The 22,834-nt window shown below is 32.5% G+C and overlaps 1 protein-coding gene across 1 annotated transcript; it reads left to right on the top strand.

The window, feature by feature from the left end:
- Positions 1 to 10,609: 10,609 nt before the first annotated feature.
- Positions 10,610 to 11,865, top strand: LOC123915786. Its single transcript, XM_045967027.1, has one exon. The coding sequence runs from the start codon at positions 10,802 to 10,804 to the stop codon at positions 11,702 to 11,704; it is 903 nt and encodes a 300-aa protein (XP_045822983.1). The 5' UTR covers positions 10,610 to 10,801; the 3' UTR covers positions 11,705 to 11,865.
- Positions 11,866 to 22,834: the final 10,969 nt, after the last annotated feature.

Here is a 22,834-nt window from a genome sequence, read left to right as displayed (position 1 = left end):
ATTCTTTTTCTCTCTGTTTCTATCTAGAACAAGAATTCATAATATTATTGATTGGGAAAATAGAGGAGTAAAATAATAATATTTTTCTTCTTAATTAATGCGAAATTTTCGTTCATTAGGGAGGGAGTTTCCAAATTAATTAGTAGTTCTATTATATCTAGCATTAAGATTAGTTTATCTTTAAGTCACTAGGTTTGATCTAGTGATGAGGGATTTGGGTAGTACGCTATAAGTTTTAGGTTCGATTTTCAGCTCAAAGCAAAAAAAAAGATTAGTTTATCTTTTCATCTAAACTTTAGTTTTTTTAAGAAGCTAAATTAGTCCATCTGAATTGGATCTAAACTTTGAAGTTAAGTTTTCGAGTTAAATTTAATGTTTTTTTATTCATCTTATCCATAGTTTCGTTTGTGTAAAATTTACTACTTTTTATTTATGCTAAATGTATTGTGTTGTTATTCAAAAGTCCAACTCATATATTTAGGTTTCTGGGAGGTGTCTTCATTTTTTCTTAATCTTTCGATTTCCAGTCTTGACGGTGTTCACCGAGTAACTAGCAAACGGTGCAGGGTTTTGCTGGTTAACCAACGAACCCTCTTATGGCAGGTTATGCAGAAATAGGAAAGATAAATTGAATAAAGATATTTTTATTAAAAGATTAGAAAGAAAAATTACATCAAATTTAATATAAAATGTGGACCTAAATGGAATCTTACTCAAAGGGATAAAAGAGGGACATACTCCTCTTATCCGTTAGTCCGCGTCAAGCATCTCAACTTCTAGGAAAAGAACATGAGCATGTACAAGCTTGCACTTTGAAGGCCAAGCTTCTGTTTTCGGTCCTACAACTTGTCACTTAGCTACTTCCACCTATCAGTTTAGCATCACGTGACAATCCTATTTGTGTACGGGAAATCTCATTTAGGTAAAACTCAATTCGATTAGTTATATCGTTTCCAATTAGGTCACAAAAAGTCCCTCTTCGATTATCATATCGTTCCCATGAATATTAAAAGAACATTGAAAGGAACAAAGAACACTAATTAACTAACAAATGAGTATAATTAAAAACTCATGGAGTGCTTGAGAAACCTCAGGGGGCACGAAAAAATTGCCATTAAGAATAACTCTTACTATACACCAAAAAAAAAAAAAAGAATAACTCTTACTAACCCCCAAATTATAACCCCCTATTGGGTAGATTTTTTTAATTCAGCCCATTAAAATATTAATTTGTGGATACGGGTCGAGGGCTTCATGGGCCCAGCACTTTTCACACTTTTCGGTACATTCTTCCATCCTACTATTGCTACCAACCACATCATGACTGGTGACCACACCACTCCTTTTCCATACTATTTACTCCCTCCGTCCCATTTTATAAGAACTCATTTGACTAAATGCACTATTCATATGTCTTGTTTTGACTGTATTTTTCTACAAGTATATAAATGTAAATGTTATCATATAAAATCTTGTTTGATTTGTTTCGATGAGTATTTTCAAAAAATCAAATTTCTATAATTTTTACTAATGTAAATTAAAGATATTCGTAATCAAAGTTATGCATTGGTGTGCGTGCAATGGTCAAATAGTTTTTATATTTTGGGACAGATGGAGTATTTATTTATTTATTTATTTATTTTCCTTCGGTTAGATTTTCTTTCTACTTTCCTACATTTATTGATTTTTTTCCATATACCTTTTGACTTTCTCGTTTACTTTCTTGATTTTCCCTTTTGCCTTTTTGTTCCCATTTTAGCTACTATTTTCCATTTCGCCATCATTATTTTCTATTTTGGCTTTATTTATAATTTCTAATTGAAATCACTGATATATTTTTTTTATCTATTCCCTTTTGCTTCTAACTTTCCGGGATAAACGTCCTCTCAAACCAAATTTGTAATTGGATTGTGTTTAGTTTATCTTCATACCGTCGAAATATTTAAATTGTCCCATTAATATTAGACGGTTTAGATTTTAAAATTAGATTTTGTTTTTTTAAAATGTAAAATTTGAGATGAAAATTTAGACTATTTAATCTTAATCAAATAGTCGATGTATGACCAAGGCAATCACCTCTCTCCAACTATATATAATTTGGATTTTTTATGTAGTCCTGTTAATACTCCACACTCAATAACGATTCAGCTGGAGAAGACATTAGTTTAAGTCGTCACGTTATAACTTCAGACTCAAGACTATAAGAATGAAAACAAACAAAAAAAATATAGTAGGAGCTATCTCTTCTCAACATGAACTCGATCACATTTGTTTTAAATTGATGAAAAAGATGTCACGAACAACCACAATTAGATTTCTTATCGCAACTCATTACACAGTTACAACTCTTAGCCATTTAATCTATATCGATAATCGAGATTATTTTATGGTCTGTTTGGTTGGAAGGAAGAGAAGTAGGAAGGAAAGAAAACACGAAAACCAATGAATGAACTTAAATTAAATCTTAATCCAAATTCATTTGTCGATTTCTGCATTTTCCTCGAATTATTGTGTGAATTAACTATGTGATGTAGACTATCTTGTTTCAAATCAGCTGTGAATTTTTTTATTTTTTATTTTTGGTTTTTACAACTAGTATTCAGTTCACTATACCGTTTAATCTGGTTCGAGGTCAGTTCTGGTATCAAGTGATTCCAGTCCTTTTTCGATTGTAGTTGTGGGGGATCAAACTGTGATTTTTCCTACCAAATTCAGCGTCAATCACCACTGAACTAACTAATAATTAGTAAATCCATGAAACTGTATTAAAGTTTGTCAACAAGAACCGCCACTTTCATAATTATTAAAAATATTTCATGATCGCCACTAAAGGAACAAAATTATTTCATTAAAATATTACTATGTTAAATAAATTTGTAATAACTATTATTATATAAGAGCTTCATAATGCAATTTCATGGTCAAGATTCGATTCATTGTAAACAAATGTTGAATTTAGTTCATGTCTTTGTACTTAGTTGTCTTGTTAGCAAAGGGTGCATTCCTCTCTTCTAGAATTCATGTTCAACCATCTTTTTCCGCCACCGAAATTGATAAATTATTATTTTTGTTGGCAAAGAAATTGGTAAATTATTAAATAGCCAAGATTTGATATTTTAATACCATGTATGAATTGACTAAGTTAGTTTTGTCAAGCAAGAAAGGCAAACTCTCATAAATACCATTCCCACACGTACATTGTTAAGTTGTGTGTATAATATATACATACACGTATACATAATACATACATTAAATTAGTAAATAATATACTCGTATTAGACTGAGAAAGGATCTCTCAATTATTTTTTCTTCAATTTTCCTCAATTGTTACTGTTGAATCTAAGAAGACTCTAGATGGTTAATTCATATTGTTGATGAGCTGGCTTGGTGTGCAAGCTAGCAAAAGAAAGTGTAGCTAATTGCTTCTTAAGCAAGTTAGTTAGTTTGTTAGTGAAGTTTGTTAATAGAGTTTGTTAGAGTCAGTTAGATTTGATTTACCTAGGTTGTTAGAGTGTGTTAGAGTCAGTTAGGAAGTTGTTAGTTGGTTAGGGCCTAAGAGAATCATCAACCATTGTGATGATCTAGTATAAATAATTGGCTCATGATTAGTGATTGTAACCAACTACTTTTCCCCATTGTGGATGAATAAAACTGATTCTATTTTTCCCTAATCTTCTTCTTCTTCCTCTGTTAAACAAGAGCTTTTCATTCTTTCCATTCATTCACCATTGTTGCAGCAACAAGGATTGTAGATCCTGCAGAAACTGTGCACATTGGCTTGGCCAAAGTGACAGTGCAGCGCGCGCGTGTTTCCTTGATTGCCTGCTTGCTTGCTAAGCCTGTGCAGGCCAAAGTGATCGAAGCCTAGCTTCAGCTGCGCCAACATCTGGCATCAAGAGCCTGGTTCGTGCTTTAACCATGGCAACCTTTAACAATGGTCAATTCCCTGCGAATCTTCCAGTCTTGGATGGAAAGAATTATGATAATTGGAGCAAACAGATGAAAGTCTTGTTCAATTATCAAGATGTGATGGAACAAGTGATTAGTGGTGTGGAACCACTTTCAGAAGGTGCAACAGAGGTTCAAAGAACACAACACAAAGAATTGAAGAAGAAAGATTACAAGGCATTGTTCATAATTCATCAAAGTGTAAGCCCTGATATCTTTGAAAAGGTTGGAGATTGTGAATCAGCTAAGCAAGCTTGGGATATCTTGGCTACAGCTTATGCTGGAGATCAGAAGGTGAAGAAAGTGAAGCTACAAACCCTAAGAAGCAAGTTTGCACAGCTACAAATGGAAGAGAAAGAAACAGTAAGTGAATTCTTTACAAAGATTGCAAAATTAGTTAATGAAATGAAAGCATGTGGTGAAATTGTGTCTGGTACAATGAGAGTTGAAAAGATACTGAGATCTTTAACTCCTAAGTTTGACTATGTGGTAGCTGCAATAGAAGAGTCTAAGGATCTTGACACTATCAAGGTTGAGGAACTGCAAGGGTCTTTAGAAGCACATGAGCAAAGGATGAATCAGAGAAATTCTGATAAATCCAATGGTGAGGTAGCATTACAAGTTCAGCAGGGTAACAAAAATAAGAAAGGAAAGGGAAAATGGCAAGGCAATAAGGGAAAAGATAGTTATCAGAATGGAAATGGAAAAGAGAATCAAGATACCAAAGGAGGTGGAAATCAGAAGAAACAGTTCAATGGTGGTAGAGGTGGTTACAATGGAGGTGGAAGAGGTGGAAGAGGTGGCAGAAGTGGAAGAGGCAAGTTTGATAAGAAACACATTCAATGCTATAATTGCCAAAATTATGGTCATTTTGCAGATGAATGTAGATTCAGAGAGGAATCAAGTGATGCTGAAGCCAAAATGGCTAGAAATGATGATGATGATGAAGGCTCAGTTATGCTTCTTGTAACTACAAAAGATGAAAGTGACCTTCAAGAGAAGTGGTATCTTGATACTGGATGTACAACACACATGACAGGGAGGAAAGATTGGTTCACAAGCCTAAAGGCTACTCAGAATCACAATGTCAAGTTTGCAGACAATAGCAGTCTTGCAGTACAAGCCATTGGTGATGTAACAATCAAAAGAAAGGATGGCAAGTGTTCAGTGATTTCTGGTGTATTGTACATACCAGGTATGAAATGTAATCTACTCAGTATAGGCCAATTGCTAGAGAAAGATTACAGAATTGTAATGGAGAATAGGTTGCTGAAAGTGTACAACACTAAAGGTAACTTGATGTTAAAAACTGAAATGTCAAAGAATAGAACATTCAAGATTGGGCTCAATGTTCTGGATCACAAGTGCTTGATGACTGCATCAAGCAGAGAAGAATGGAGATGGCACTATAGAATGGGGCACTTGAATTTCAAGGACCTCAGCTTGCTGCAAAAATCAAAGATGGTGACAGGCTTGCCAAGCCTGCAAGTGCCTGAAGAGATTTGTGAAGAGTGTGTGCACTCAAAACAGCACAGAGGGAGCTTCAGCAAGCATGCAGCAAGTAAAACCAATAGTGTACTTGAAGTGGTGTATTCAGATGTATGTGGTCCAATGCAAGTGAGCTCAATTAGAGGTAACAGGTACTTTGTAAGCTTCATAGATGACTTTAGCAGAAAACTATGGACTTACTTGATAAGTAAGAAAAGTGATGTGTTTGAAATTTTTAAGAAATTTAAAGCTACAGTTGAAAGACAAAGTGGTAAGAGACTCAAAACCCTAAGAACAGATGGGGGTGGAGAGTATGTATCACATGAATTTGCAAAATTCTGTGACAATGAAGGCATTGTGCATGACATAGTCCCACCATATACTCCACAGCAAAATGGGACTGCTGAAAGAAAAAATAGAACAATAATGGATATGGTGAGGTGTATGTTGAAGGGAAAGCATTTACCTAAGGAGTTATGGGGTGAAGCAGTTTCTACTGCTACTTATACATTGAACAGGTGCCCTACAAAGAGATTGAAGGGTATCACACCAGAAGAATGTTGGTCAGGACACAAGCCAAATGTGAATCATATGAGAGTGTTTGGTTCACTAGTTTTCAAACACACACCAGATCAATTGAGGAAGAAGTTGGATGATAAGTCAACAATGATGATACTGGTTGGTTATCACTCAACTGGAGGTTACAAACTCTATGATCCAATCAACAACAATGTGGTGATCAGTAGAGATGTAATAATTGATGAACTCAAGGAATGGGACTGGAACACTAATGACAGAAAGAAGTCAACTAGTGTGATGATTGAAGAAGTTAGTGAAGAACAAGTAAATCAGCCAATGCCTGAGGTGAGAAGATCAAATAGGCCTAGAGTTCTACCAGCAAGATTACAAGAATGTGAAATGAACTCAGATGGTCAAGTGAATAATGATGGTGAGTTGATCCATTTAGCATTCATGGCTGAATCTGAACCAATTGATGTGCATAGTGCTCTACAAAGTGAAAAGTGGAGAGGTGCTATGAAAGAAGAATTGGATTCGATTGAAAGCAATCAAACATGGGAGCTGGTGGATCTTCCACAGAGAAAGAAAGCAATAGATGTGAAGTGGGTTTACAAGCTGAAAGTGAACTCAAAGGGTGAAATAACCAGATACAAAGCAAGACTAGTGGCAAAGGGATTTCTTCAGAAAGAAGGTATTGACTATGATGAAGTGTTTGCACCTGTTACTAGAATGGAAACAATTAGGTTAGTGACTGCTATTGCTAACCTAAATGATTGGCCAATGTATCAAATGGATGTGAAGTCAGCTTTTCTGAATGGTCCTATAGAAGAGGAAGTATATGTTGCCCAGCCACCTGGTTATGAAGTGAAAGGTCAAGAGCTTAAGGTGTATAAGCTTAAGAAGGCACTCTATGGTCTGAAACAAGCTCCAAGAGCTTGGAACAAAAGGATTGACAAGTTCTTAAATGAAATAGGGTTTAAGAAATGTGTCACAGAACATCGAGTGTATGTCAAGAAAGATGCTGCAAAGGGAGTTATTATAATCTGTCTATATGTAGATGATTTGCTTATCACAGGAAGCAATGAATCTTATATTAGTGAGTTCAAGGGTGACTTGAAGGAAGAGTTTGAAATGACAGATTTAGGCCTCATGACATATTTTCTAGGCATTGAGTTTCTGAGGAATGAGCAAGGAATCTTAATGCACCAGACTAGATATGCATCAGAGATTTTGAAGAAGTTTGAGATGGACAAATGCAATGTTGCATTGTCACCTGCTGAGCCAAGGTCACAACTAACAAAGTGTGCAGAAGAAGAGGATGTAGACCCTACATTCTATAGAAAGATGATTGGTTCTCTGAGGTATTTGTGCAATACAAGGCCTGACTTGGCTTACAGTGTAGGGATTGCTAGCAGGTTCATGGAAAGGCCTAAAAGTTCACACTTGATTGCAGTGAAAAGAATACTTAGATATGTGAAAGGGACCATAAACTATGGTATTATGTTCCCTGCAAGTGATAGAGACAAAGAATGCAAGCTGATTGGCTACACAGATTCAAATTGGTGTGGTGATCATGAAGATAGAAAATCAACAGCTGGTTATATGTTTTTCTATGGTGGATCACCAATATCATGGTGTTCAAAGAAGGAACCTGTAGTGGCCCTATCCTCCTGTGAAGCAGAGTATATAGCAGCATCACTCAGCACCTGTCAAGCCATTTGGTTGAAAAACCTAATTGAGGAAATCAGTCAAGACAGGTGTGAAACTGTCACTTTGAAGATTGATAATGTGTCTGCTATCAATCTTGCAAAGAACCCTATTGCTCATGGAAGAAGCAAGCATATAGAGCTAAGGTTCCATTACTTAAGAGAGCAGGTAAGCAATGGTAACTTGGCCCTAATGCACTGCAGAAGTGATGAGCAAGTTGCAGACTTGTTAACCAAGGCTGTAACAACACAGGTGTTTGAAAAATTAAGAAGTGAAATGGGAATTGAGACAGTGGACAACATGAATTAAGGGGGTGTGTTGAATCTAAGAAGACTCTAGATGGTTAATTCATATTGTTGATGAGCTGGCTTGGTGTGCAAGCTAGCAAAAGAAAGTGTAGCTAATTGCTTCTTAAGCAAGTTAGTTAGTTTGTTAGTGAAGTTTGTTAATAGAGTTTGTTAGAGTCAGTTAGATTTGATTTACCTAGGTTGTTAGAGTGTGTTAGAGTCAGTTAGGAAGTTGTTAGTTGGTTAGGGCCTAAGAGAATCATCAACCATTGTGATGATCTAGTATAAATAATTGGCTCATGATTAGTGATTGTAACCAACTACTTTTCCCCATTGTGGATGAATAAAACTGATTCTATTTTTCCCTAATCTTCTTCTTCTTCCTCTGTTAAACAAGAGCTTTTCATTCTTTCCATTCATTCACCATTGTTGCAGCAACAAGGATTGTAGATCCTGCAGAAACTGTGCACATTGGCTTGGCCAAAGTGACAGTGCAGCGCGCGCGTGTTTCCTTGATTGCCTGCTTGCTTGCTAGGCCTGTGCAGGCCAAAGTGATCGAAGCCTAGCTTCAGCTGCGCCAACAGTTACATCATAACCATTGAATAACTTTTCTTCAATTTTTTCTCATTAAAATATTATCACATGTTTTGATCTAATGATCTAGATCCACACATTATTCCCTCAATTTTTTTTCCGATGGAGAGAATTCACTCTCGTATAGACTCATCTAGAAGCAGCTGCCAAATTAGTTAAATCATAGACCGTCCGTTTCAGACCATTGCACGTGGTAATGTTATGTAGTCGTGGGTAAATCTAACTTAACACAACCAAAATCTAGAAGCTGTATACCATGTATTTTGATCACACTTGTGGAAGACTTACATGATTAAACAGATTTTGGCGATAAAATGTTGCCTCTAGACTGTGGTTGTGAAGGATGGATGGAGTGTATGTGTAAGATACTTTGACGTTGTGTGTAAAAAGGTTTGAAAATAAGAAACGATATGCTAATCCCTTTGTGTGAAAGAGGATTTAAATAGCATGGGTGCTGTGTAGAGGTGGGAATATGCTAGGTCGAGGTAGGCTTTCTCAAGCCTGAGTCTGGCTTGTCAAAATATCGAAGGCTCGAGCCTGGTCTGTGGCCTATCATAGACTTATTTTTTAGACCCGAGTCTGGTCCTTTAAAGGTCTAATGTGGCCTGTTAGCCTGTTTAAAAGTCTATTTCATATAAGCATATTTAAATAAATAATTATATTTATTTTTAGATATACTAGATATACTTATGAACTAATAAACCAATGTCATTTTGATATTTAACATGATATTTTCGAGACTTTGACTATATATGTCATCATATTTCAATTATAATTTATAATAATACATTTATATATGTGAAAAACTCATGTAGATTAATACACTTAAACTACTGAAAAAGTTAATAAATTTATAATTTAACCAAAATACAAATTTTAATATATAAATTAAATTCTATAAATAATGATAGTAATAAAAATATTATTCATATTAACTTAAATAGGTCGGCCTAATAGCCTAAAAGACTTTTTTAATGGGCTGCAGTCTGACCTATTTAACTAAATAGGCTTATAAAAAAACATTGGTATGCTCTATTTAAAGAAATAGGTTTGCCTGACATGAGCCTATGTAAGTCAGGCCTTAAGGCTCCGTAGGCCGACCTGACATGTTCCCACCTCTAGTGGTGTGCCACGACCATTAATGTGAAAACATCAATCATCTATATATATAAATCCTAGATAATTGTCCAATTGTCTATCTAAACTCAAATCCACAAACGGATGAAAATCTTTCATTTAGTCACATCATCCACTTACATGCATTTAATGTGTGGTACTAATTATAATAATAATAATTATTATTATTATTTTGGGTTGTTATTATTTTAATTTTTTTTATTCATTTTATTATTTTGTGTATTTTATTCAAAATAGTTAATGTTTTTCTAATAATCTTTTGTCCAATTTTTATGTATATAAAAAGTTAGTCGATTGTCAGAACTACTTATTGATGTTAGTAAAAAAAATAGATAAGATAAAATTTAATAAATATTTTTGCAAATTATTTTATAATATAAAATAACACATAAAACTCGTGCATTGCACGGGTAAGAGTCTAGTTTTATTGATACATCTCATAATAATGGTCTAATATCATGATTGACCTTAAACGTCAATTATTTTAATGTCAATGTCAGTTATTATATAAGTGAAAATTGACAAAACACGTTATCTTAGATCAGTATGTAACTGAACCAGCACAATTTTTAGAAAAGATAGACAATCAGTAAAATCCATTTTATTAAAATATATTCCACTAATGTATGATTTGCATTTATCTTTACCATACATAGATAATCAATAAAACTTGATCAAAAAAAATGAATCCGGACTCTATATATGTATATGGAAACAAATATAAGTTTACCAAACAATCAATATTACCTAATTAAAGTTTCACACGTGTAGAATAACTTAATCTACTCCCACACGGTTACACATAATTAGAATATCATTAGATTAGATACCATATGAAAACAACAATTGATACAAAACGATTTTCATCTCTTATCTTAGCTTATAAAAAAATTCCAAGCATCGGTACACAAAGTCGGCTAAGGTCTAAGTACCCTGTGACACCACTCACCCATACCATACAAATAGTCAACAAATTCATCACAACCCTTCAATCCTCATCAATCAATTATTATCTTATAAAAATAAATCATACATTTTTGTGTTATATATATCCAACACCAACCAACCATAAACCTATTGATTCAATCCACAAAGTTAGATTAGAACAACAAAAAGAAAAAATGGAAGTGTTGTCACATAGTCCTAATCAAAGTCCTACAATGAGTCCTACAATGGATCATTTTAATTTCAACATGCTTTCACCTTATCTAAGTGCACCTTCTTCACCAAAACGTTTTGGTGAAGCTTTTTACTTAAGTGCCCCTACTAGCCCATCAAGATTTTTCTCACAATTTGAAGATGAAGATGTTGGATTTGCATTTTCTGTTAATAGAGAATCAGATTCATCACCTCGTTCAGCTGAAGAACTTTTCCATGGTGGAAAAATCAAACCTTTAGAATCTGCTACATCACCTCTTTTATCACCAAATAGAGTCAAAAAATCTCCAATTTCAAAAGGGAAAAAAGCTATAATCGAAGCTTTTTCACCAAAGAACAAAAAAGATTCATCTTTGGAAAGAAGAGGAAGAGATAGAACACCAGCTTCTGAATTTTCAAATTCTGGTAGAAGAGTGACACGTTCACATTCTCCATACAGAACATCAAAATACACATGGGTTGAAGAACAACAACGTAATCATCAACAACAACAACAACAACATAGTAACAACAAAGAAGATTCTGTTGAAGCTGTTCCTGTTACAAATTCATCAAAGAGTTCTAGGATATGGAGATTAAGAGATTTTTTGCTATTTCGTAGTGCATCAGAAGGAAGAGGAACAAGTAAAGATCCATTCATAAAATACCCTGTTTCATATAACAAGAAATTATCTGAAGAAGGTAAAGTTTTATCATCAATTCCACCAATTCCAAGGTCTAGAAGAAAGGAAAATGGTGTTTCTGCACATGAATTGCATTATGCTAGAAAGAAAGCTGAATCTGAAGATTTGAAGAAGAGAACTTTCTTGCCTTATAAACAAGGGATTTTGGGTAGGTTGGCTGGTTTAGGATCAAACACAAGATGAATGTCATGAATTTTCTTCATTCATTCATTCAACCTCTCATAATTTATTTTTTTCATGCATAAAACAAAATGTAATTCTTTTATTGAAATTTAGAATATACATCAAATTTTTGATACAATTTTATCTTATTCTTATTATATGAATTATTATTTTTTGTTCGATACAATTTTATCTTATTCTTATTATATGAATTATTATTATATTTTTGGTCCAAAGACCGACTAGTTTGAGGTTAAATTTCACCATTCGATTGTAAGGGCTTCAATTTTGTATGAATTAGTTCATCGTCATAGGAGGCTCTAACGCCTGGTAAGTCTGGACAGTACTCCAAGCTCTAGCCAAAATATTGTTGGTATTTTAGGAGTTAGTGTAGCATATAATTGATATTTTTTATTGAACTATTTATATATTATGTCACATGTAAAATTTTGTCCGGATTCTCTATAATAATTATGACTCTGCCACTATCCACGGTAAAATTGATACCAAAATCAATTGAACTTAAAAACTTAAGAAAAATATACTTTAATATCTCAAGCCAACAATCCATATAAATCCAATGAAATTATTAATATATTGTTGATATATACCGACAGTTTTTAGAATATTTAGAGAGACAAGGGCATGTGGCTAGTTGATGAAGACAAATGAGCATGAATATGGGGTCCAATGACAATGTTTTTTCTTTAACAATATCAAATTCAATTTGATAACAATCTTTGGGTGTTTGAAATTAGCGGTTACTTAAGGTCTGTTTTGGTAAAAATAAGCTAGTTGATAGCTGATAAGCTAGTTGATAGCTGAAAAACTAGCTTATAGCTGATAGCTGAAAAGCTAGCTTATTGAAATTAAAGTGTTTGGTAAAATTAGCTTTTAAAGTGGTTATTAAGGGTCTGTTTGGTAAAAATAAGCTATAAGCTAGCTGATAGCTGAAAAGCTAGCTTATAGCTGATAGCTGAAAAGCTAGCTTATTGAAATTAAAGTGTTTGGTAAAATTAGCTTTTAAAGTGATTATAAAATATAAAATTACATAATTGATAGTGGGTAGTTTATTTTTTAGAGTGGGTAGTTATTAAATTAAAGGGTAAAAATGGAATAAAGTGTAAAAAGCTATAAGCTATAAGCTCAAATGCTACTTGAAATAGCATCTGAAAAAAAGTTATAAGCTAGTACAAAAAGCTTGTTACCAAACACCTCTAATTTTTTGAAACAAGCTTATAAGCTCATATAATAAGCTATAAGCTAGCTTATTTGTGTTACCAAACAGAGCATAAATATAAAATTACATAATTGACAGTGGGCAGTTTATTTTTTAGAGTGGGTAGTTATTAAATTAAAGGGTAAAAATGGAATAAAGTGTAAAAAACTATAAGCTATAAGCTCAAATGCTACTTGAAATAGCATCTGAAAAAAAGCTATAAGCTAGTACAAAAAGCTTGTTACCAAACACCTCTAATTTTTTGAAACAAGCTTATAAGCTCATATAATAAGCTATAAGCTAGCTTATTTGTGTTACCAAATAGAGCCTTAGGAGTCATGAAATAACATGAAATTGAAAACAACATCATGTATGTAACAACATCAAAGTGAGTTTATAGATGCATGAAAGTGCAATTCTTTTGTCTTGCCCAAGTTATACACGTCTCTCAAGAAGTCACATAATAATTTTGTGAAGAGACAACGTGCGGGCTATATGGTGATCTAATATTGGTCAGAGACTGCTTCCTAACTACCACATGTGACTGTTGTTTGGGTTTGGGTTGGATCCTATTTCTTTTGTCACATTTCATCGCAGGTATATGGTCATTATTAGACCGTTTAATTTAGTTCGATAATCAATTCTGACATCAAGTAATTTTGATCTTTCTTGACCGTAGTTAAAAGTTATTTTTTGGTTTTAACATCAGGTTATTTGTCAAAAAATATTTTTAATATAAGTTATTTGTCGGTTTCTCATTATTTAAAAGTGTAACAAGCAGAATATTTAAGTTCTAAAGATTACCAGTTGGGATATTGAAATTTAAGCTAACGACGTTTTTGCAAGTGTACAAAATAATCGTAAGTAGTAGAAAGTTATTGTCCTCAGGGATTATCTATTCTGATCCAAAACAATTAAATCTAACACTTAGATGTAAAAAATATGATTCAAAACTTAGAAATTTAGTTTGTGTTTTTGCAACAATTAGAAGTAGATTGGACCTTCGAAATTCGTTTATCACGACGTAACTTGGTAGTAAATTGCATTCGAATGAATAACTTCTTTAATGTTATGATGGATTAACAAAATGATGATTTTAATCTCTTAGGTAATCATCCTCTTCAACAATGAAGGACTCGTAATCTCTTACGTAATCCATGATAAATGAAGGTTTCTATGAACGTTAATCCTTTCAATCAGAACAAAATTAGCTCAAAATCTCTAAAGAATCAATTATTGCACAACCAATCCTATATCTAATTCCAATTTCTATTCTCATAGTTCATTGAAATCATAAGATCATCTCAAATTTGATCACGAATTAAGAAGCATTAAGATCAGGATTAATTGTATAACATCTAAATGTGAAATTCATTCAAATTCAATTACACTACATGTTCAAATTACAAAGATAAACTCATTTCCAAGGTGAATTGAAGAAGATCCAAGGTCATGATGGATGAATCCATGGCTTGATGATGATTAGAGGATCAATTCTTCATGAAAAAGTGATGAAACTTGTGTTTCTCAGCCTTCGAGAGTGGTTCTAGATCTAAATCTTCCAACTGAATGCGTAACCTTTTTCCCGGTGCATCAACAGCTGATTTATAGTTGAAGTTCCCAAGATGTGCGCCCCATGCTCCGCTTTTCCACGCATCATGCACCGTCTGACGTGACAGCTCCTGGTTGGTTCAAACTGCGCCTCATGCGCCAGTGCATCATGCGCAAGTGACAGTAAGCTACCAAGGACTTCAACTTTCCTGCGCACCATGCGCCATTTTCCTGCGCACCGTGCGAAATTGGCAGAATTGCCACTCTGATTCATGGCTTTCTTGCGCCTTGTGCACCATTTCTTCAGGTATCATGCGCTAGTCATAGCATTTACCCTTGTTTCCTTCAAATTCCTTGACTAACAAGTAGCTTTAACTTGATGGTATTCTTCCTTCGTTATGAGCTCAAAAGCAACCAAAAGTGCTCTAATATTACTCGAATTGACTTAAAATGACATGTAATGACGTGAAGTCATCACTAACTATCACAATTCACACCTTTTTGTTGTATTTCAGTTCACCCTTTAAATTTTCATGACATTCAAAGTAATCAAATCTTGGCATCTAAGACATTTCTATCTCTTGAAACTTTGAAGTTATTATCACTCGAGGAACAATGTTATCATCAAACTGAAAAACTTCAAAAAGCAAGAGACATTCATTAAATAATAACCATTAACAACTAAATTATATAACACATATCAACATTACAATCACTACTAAAAATTTAGAAAAGAAGTTCTGACTCAAAAATAAAAATTACATAAAATTATAAAATGTGCTAGGGAGAAACACCAGAATCAACCCCGGCCAAACTAATCCTCTAGCTTAACACGCATGGGCGGGTGCACACAGGGGCATGGTGTTGCTAAATCCACACTAAAACTTTTCCTTTGTTTTAAGAGTTAAATATGTTTTCGTTCTTATATTATTAATCAGGTATCTGCACAAGACGAACGGAGACCGGTAAAAAAAGAACTACATAACAAGGCGCCGTATATATGGGGAACGCCAAAAATAAACACCAAAACAAACACCACCTAATAGAGGCCCAAATCAGAAAGACACTCCTCAAATTCCAGACCACCAAAGACACTAACCCAGCCCCAAAGTTGCCACTAGTTCGACACTAACTCCCGATCTCGAATCGAAAGTGATCGGCCCATCAAAATCCAAAAAACAGCTCCTTCAAGCTAAAAGCTGATGAGACAACGGTAGAATGAGAACCTAGGCAGACAAGTCCCAGCTCAAAGACAGTCTACAATCCATACGACGACAGAGCCAACACACGTGGAAGCAACCGGCAGACAAGTCTCAGCTCGCAGACCACCTCAAAATAGTGAACACCGACGCGGAAGAGGTCAACCAGAAACACAAGAAACCTGCAAATCTCAACAGTTTGGACACCAACAGAGACTAAAAAAGAATCCTACAAATCTCAACAGATTTGGAAAGAGGTCAGAGAATCAAGTATCCTAGAAAACCACGGCACACGGCATCAACTAAATATCGGCGGCGCCAGATCCAAAACGCCACCCATAAAATTTGCGAATTTTAGTTTTCATCCTTGTCGCTAAGCAAGCTATAGCGAGGAGGGAATCATGTTCTTTGGCTAAGCGAGCTAAGCCTGGCTTAGCAAGCACTATAGAAGTTAGTTTTCTGTTATGACACTTAGAGTCAAAGTTTGTTATGAAGTTATTAGCTCTGTTTTCGATTGTAAAGTAGTTATGCTTGTTACTTAGATCACAAGTAACCTTGGTTGTAGTATAAAACCAATTGTATTCCTCATTATTGAAAATTAATGAAATGATAACTTTTCCCTCTTATCTCTCTCAATTCAATTCATACTTTCTCTAAGGTCTAACAAGCTTGATATTATTAAAAACATTATTTTATTCAATGCAAACCATTAAAAATGACTAGACTTATGTATTTATTTATTTTTTTTATAAATAGACTTATGTATTTTAGATGCTTAGAAATATGGAATCTTTAAGTCCGAACTTGAATCAATGCATATCATTATCTCTGTAGTTACTAACAGAGTTGTAGTTACAAGACTTAATTGTTTTAGTTTTTATTTGAAAAAATAATAAGTTCTTGCAAACGCCTAATATTAAGAAAAAAAATTACGACATACCCATCAAATTATACCTCTGCTCTCACAAATTATTTGAAGTGCTTAAATTATCTTTCATCCTAATCAATAATATTAAAAAATTGTCAGATTTATACGTATCCGAAAAGTGAAATATATGTTTCTCAGAACGTTAAATTTTGAGCCGATAAAGAAATATATCAAGAAACTAAAAAATGTAATTGGCAAATTTGAGTTTTACTGGATTTATAGGAGCATGAGATAAACTATTATATTAAGAAATAGTGGAAATATTTTCACTCTTCCCCTTCTCGAGTGTTGCTCAAGCAGACAAACTAGGCATTTAAAAATACTTTCTGGTAAGATTTTATTTATATTACCATAATATATTTTTTTGTAGTGTCTTTTATCAAAATATATCTTTATGTGAGATGGGGGTTTTTGTGCTGTTTAGAGGTGTAGAAGAACCATTACTATAATTCAGATAGTTATGTGGATCAATGAAAACCCAAACTAATGAGGCTAACATCATTTGCATTTTTTTTTTTCCATTTTCTTTTTTGGTGAATTGCTTCTTTTATAATTGTTTTTTGTTTACCTTCGATATGTTTCACTTTCAATGTTGAATTGACTATGTGTTTTTTAAGTGTGTATAACATCTCGGACTACTTTTAAAAACCGTCGACTATTCCCACAAATTAACACGGGTCTTTTCAATGTGTTTTGTCTTCACTCGCATACTTTTTGAGAACTTCAAAGAAGATCACAATTCAAAGAGTGTTTGAATTCAAACATGCTTAATTGTGAAGTTTTTTTGGAATGTGCCATGAAAGGGAAGATGCATCTTGTTAATATATGTAATGCAAATCCATTCTTATAACCCTTCCTTCAACATAGTGTCTCATACCTGCATAGTCTTAAGATTCCTTTCATTCTAATGTGAATTTGGTTCATTCATGTGTTCTCTTTTGACTTGAAGCCGCTCATTGTCTATACATATTTTGAGCACCAAGTATCACTTTCCACCCTCATCAATTGTAGACATCCCAGTGTGTGAGAGGAGAATAGTAAATCTTACCCTTTTACCCACCTATTCAGTAAAAAACAAAATTGTGATCGAGAGTATGAAGTTAATGGGCTTGTTTAAGCATGAGTGCATTGGTCCAAAATCATGACCCAACACAACCATGAATCACTCACTTTACAAAAGAAAAATAAATAGATGTTTTCTCTCCCCACCCCCCGTGATTCTTTTATACCCTCTGAATTTCCAATTTTACCCTTGCAAAAAACTTCGGTTTATAGAAACCGAAGTTTTTTTTGCCTTGAAAACCGAAATTTACTCTGAATTTGTACTAGAAAAAATTCGGTTTCTGCGAACCGAAGTTTTTTGCAAGGGCAAAATCGGAATATTGGGGGGTATAAAAGAATCACGGGGGGTGGGGAGAGAAAACATCAAATAAATATTGGTCCTATTGTCAAAAAGAAAAAATATATTGGTCCTAAAAGTCATTCACTCATGACAGAATACATAAATTTTCTCATCTCACTCACTCACTTTCTCGCCTATTCCCCTAGCGTGCAAAAAAATTCGGAAAATACGTTCCGAACTGTTTTTCTAGTGTAAAATTTACACTATAAAAAATTCGGAAAACGTTTTCCAAATTGCTAGGGGATAGGAGAGAAAGTGAGTGGATGAGATGAGAAAATTTGCAGAACACATCCATGAATCACCCACTTCCTTAAGTCTAATGAGTTTTGGCTTTTTGGGCATGAATTAAGACGGTTGATTCTCTTTTTAATTTTTTATGGCTTCTCTTTAGCGCCCAGTGATTCTTTTTTACTCCTCGAAAATCTAATTTTGTCCTTGATAAAAAATTCGGTTCGTAAAAACCAAAAATTTTCCTAATTCAAATTCAGGAAAATTTCGGTTAACAGAAACCAAAATTTTTATTAAAAAGCAAAAAAAAAACTCCAAGGGGAAAAAAGAAATACGGAGCCTAAAGAGAAGCCATCTTTATTTTTAGTCTTCTATTGTGTTTGAAGATAACATTCGTGTCATGGACTGCTTATATCTCTTATTAATTTTGTGTTTGAGCCTTTGAGGGTTGTATAAGTGTATCTTAGGCCAGCTCAATAATTTTTAATAAATAAGACCTAAAAACATTTCTATTAATAATCACAATTAGATATTGTTATTCACTTATTACATTATCTTAAATGAGGATTAAAAAATCTAAAACTATTTTAAAAGAGAAACTATTTTTAATAATTTATCTTTCTTTTTATAAATAACTTTTAAAAAAATTGATTTTCATTACTAAGATAAACACAACAATTTCTGTTTTTCTTAAAATATATTCTCTCCGTCCCAAAATATAAGCAAAAATTGGTCAATGAAAGTTGATGTATTTGGTTTAAAATTTAGTCCAGATACATTCACTTTTGCTGACCTCCTTTTGCTTATATTTTGGGACGGAGTAGTATCTCACAATAAAACACTCCTCTCACTTGAATTATCCCTATATATATATATATATATATATATATATATATATTTGTGTGTGTGTGTGTTATTGATTGTCAAAATCATTTGTTCGTCATTACTCATTAGTAACAAATTAACTCCAACCACTTTATTTTTATCTCATCTTATATCAAGAATTTCTCGTAGATCTATATAATATAAGTACACTCACTATGATACAAAAATAGCTCTCTCTCATTTATCCTTGTATATGTCCAATGCAAATTTTTCATTTGAGTATTGAACAAAAAACAAACTATGTAACTATACAAGGTTGTCGTTTTTCAATTTTTCTTTCTTTTGCCAAGCTGTGATTGTCAAATCATACATCAAGCATATTGTTCACTAAATCTTCTCATTATTTTCAAAAAGAGTGTTTCTTCTTATTTTATTTATAAGCAAAAATAAACTAATAGAAATTAATGTTAAATATGTTAATTTTTGTTGATATTTTTGCTTATAAATAAAACATCAGAAACTTTTATTTATTTACCTGTAAAACATTTTTGTGATGTTTATCTTCCGAAATAAACCACAAACAATTCAATCCATGACATAATAATAATAATAATCTAACAAAGTAGTGTACAATCATAAATCCCATCCATCACTTTACTCCCAATAATTCCAAGGGAGTGACAATACGATCCTGTTTTGTGTTGAGAATTATATAATGTGGTTTAGGCTAATTCAATGATTCCAAATTGTGCCTCTCATGATAATATCAAAAGTTTAATTAACCTAACTTGATGTTTCACTTGGAAAGAAAATAAGGACGTCACTATGAAAATATTGATTCTTAGTAAGGACATCACTATGAAAATATTGATTAGCAATGAGTCACAATCATCCATATCAGAACTGATAATCAAAATTTTAAGTTCTAATTTTTTTATTTAAAATAATTAAATTAAAACTTAAAAAATTGTATTATTCATTTAAAAGTTAAATTTGATCGGACGGTTATAATGAACTAACTATATGCTTGTAGTCAAATTGTATTGAATTAAAATTCAAATATTATGGTCTCCGTGAGCTTAGCTCATTGGTAGGGACACCGTATTTTTATGCAGGGCTCGGGGTTCGAAACCTGGATACTCCACTTATTCTCTTAATGAAAGAAAAAAAAATTCAAATATTATGTATCAAAAGCATGAGTGCTACTGCTAGCATAGCTGGCTCCAATAGCTAAAGACAATTATAGTTAGTTATTTTATTGGCTACATTTTAAACCTATATCCACTCAAAACTCAACACAACATAAACCATAATTTTCTACAACTGTTGGATGAATTTGTATTGGGTAACGATGCTGGTGCAACAAATAAAATAGAAATGAAGAAATTTTGTATATTGTGCAAATACTTTATAGTGTGTGAACACTAAATTTAAGGTCCAATTCACCACACAATAAACTTTAGTAAAACTTATGGTGAAATTTTCTATTTGAAAAGTACTGCTTCAACATTAACGCCCGTTTGCATTGACTTATTTAAATTTATATGAGTTTATCTATTAGTATAAATTATCTTATTAGTATTTGTGTAAATTAATTAAAAAATATTTATCACAATATCATAAGTCATTTATATTATATTCTAATAAGTTTTTATAATATGTTTATAATAGACTTAACGTGGAGCTTATAAAAAAATATTTCACTTCAGTTTCAATTTCTGCTTGCTACATTGTACAAAATATTAACATATTTTTCTAAAAATTATTTTTTAAGTCAATCTTAAACTTATCTTTTTGTTTTTATACGGTTATTTTTTTTTCTTTTTTACACTTATCTTTTTAAGAATATTCCATTTATTTTTTATTTATTTTTTTGACTTATCTCAAATTTATAATTAATTGATTATGTTTCAATTTATGCAAGTACTTTGTAGTGTACATATCCAAACGGAAAAATCTTATTGAGTATAAGAATTTAGGATGATGTAAGTTCTTGTGTTATAAAGTTTAATGCTATAAGCATTTGTATAATTTATTTACCCAAATAAAACTTAAATATAATTGTACAAATTGATCAAATAAAATTAATATATTTTCTTCAAATTTTGGATCAAATAATTTGGACCAAATATGTCAAGGTTCTTTAATCACTTTTTGCTTATATTTAAAATAGGAAGAATAACATGCATCACTTGATAAAAAGAAACAACTTTTAACAAGTTAACAAAGTGATACATTATTTTATTAATACTTTATTGATTCATGAATAAACACATTCAATCATAAATAAAAAAAGCCCATGAAGAGACACATTTTAGAATGTTTTCTTTGTTTCCATTATTTTAGAAATCTCTAATTTAAAGTTTCACTTTTTATCCAATCTTGTGATTATGATATGACAAGTAATCACACTGCAATTTTTCTTTTTCTTTTATTCTCATGAATGTAAAGACTAATCACTTAAAATATTAATTCTTTTAAAGAATTGATCTTTCAACATACAATATTTTTATATCTACTAACCAAAAATTGAATTACTTACCAAATAATTAAAAAAAAAAACTAAAACACCTATACTAATATATAAGTTGTTTCACACCACATCGGACATTTTCTTCTTTTTTGGTACAAAATGTTATTTTTTCTTTTTATTTGCCTAATTATATATTAGAAAAAATGGCTAATGAATGATGCAATCAAAGAGAAGCACATGAGGCAGAAAAATTAGGAATGCCTAAATCATTCCACTATGCACCATACATAAAAGGAACTTTAATTCCAACGTATACTTGTCAACCTTTCATAGTTAATCAGCCTAGTGAAAGGTCCCCACTAATATACACATTAACCCCAATTTGTTAATTTTTGACCTTATTACTATAATTATGCACCAATTTAGGTTATTTTTTTCTCTTCTTACTTTTTCTGAGGAGATAATGAGGATTGTATGAAAGTACATATTCAAATATTTAAACTCACTTTGTGGTTATATATCATGATGATTTTTCATAAATATGGGATCTTTTTTGCACAAATTCATGACTCTTTAGCATGGGTACTAGTTGGTGGTGAAGAGTGGGATACGTATCAATGCAACACCACATGTTTCATGGGACACGGTACATGTAGGGGAGGAAGGAGGGGTCACCCAATGGGGTCATGGCCACCCTCCAATATATATTTTTGAAAAGTATATGTATGTATTATTAAATTATTATTTTCCACTTAAATCACTGGTCTTTTTAAGTTATCACTAAGTTAAAATGAATATTATTTTTAACAAGAGTTAAAATAAATATTAAATCGTCCCCTTGAGCTTAACTCAGAGGTCGGAGTTCGAACATCAGACATTCCACTTATTCAAAGGGTGAAATTTTTAACCACTAGACTACTTAACAAAAAAAAATATATGAATGTTAAACCATTAAAAATAAGAAATGATGACCTATTAAACTTTTATCGTGGTATTCTTAACAAGAGAGTTGCTCATATTCTCTTATAGTTTAGTTTTCTCTCACTTATATATAGTGAGAAACGAAAGCATTTTTTATTCACTTGCATTGCGGATAGGATCCATCAACTTGGAGATATGCCGCCGGTCTATTATTATTAAGACGATACAAGATGGTTCAACTAGCTGCTCTAATATCATTGTTGGATCATAAAAACGGCTTTAGAATTGGTTGACTGTGCTGCCTTTTGTGATTGTTTTTGTAATTTTTCTTTTGACATTTGCTCTTATTTTTGTTGTCATATTTTTTAGGCACTTTGTATTTTGAATATTTGTTATGAATTTATT

The sequence above is a fragment of the Trifolium pratense genome, linkage group LG3 (genome assembly GCF_020283565.1).
Source record: "Trifolium pratense cultivar HEN17-A07 linkage group LG3, ARS_RC_1.1, whole genome shotgun sequence".
NCBI lineage: Eukaryota > Viridiplantae > Streptophyta > Magnoliopsida > Fabales > Fabaceae > Trifolium > Trifolium pratense.
This window is presented reverse-complemented; position numbering and strand designations above follow the sequence as displayed.

What these genes read in the sequence shown, in the direction of transcription:
- LOC123915786 (XM_045967027.1), top strand. Translation starts at nt 10,802, where the DNA reads ATGGAAGTGTTGTCACATAGTCCTAATCAAAGTCCTACAATGAGTCCT.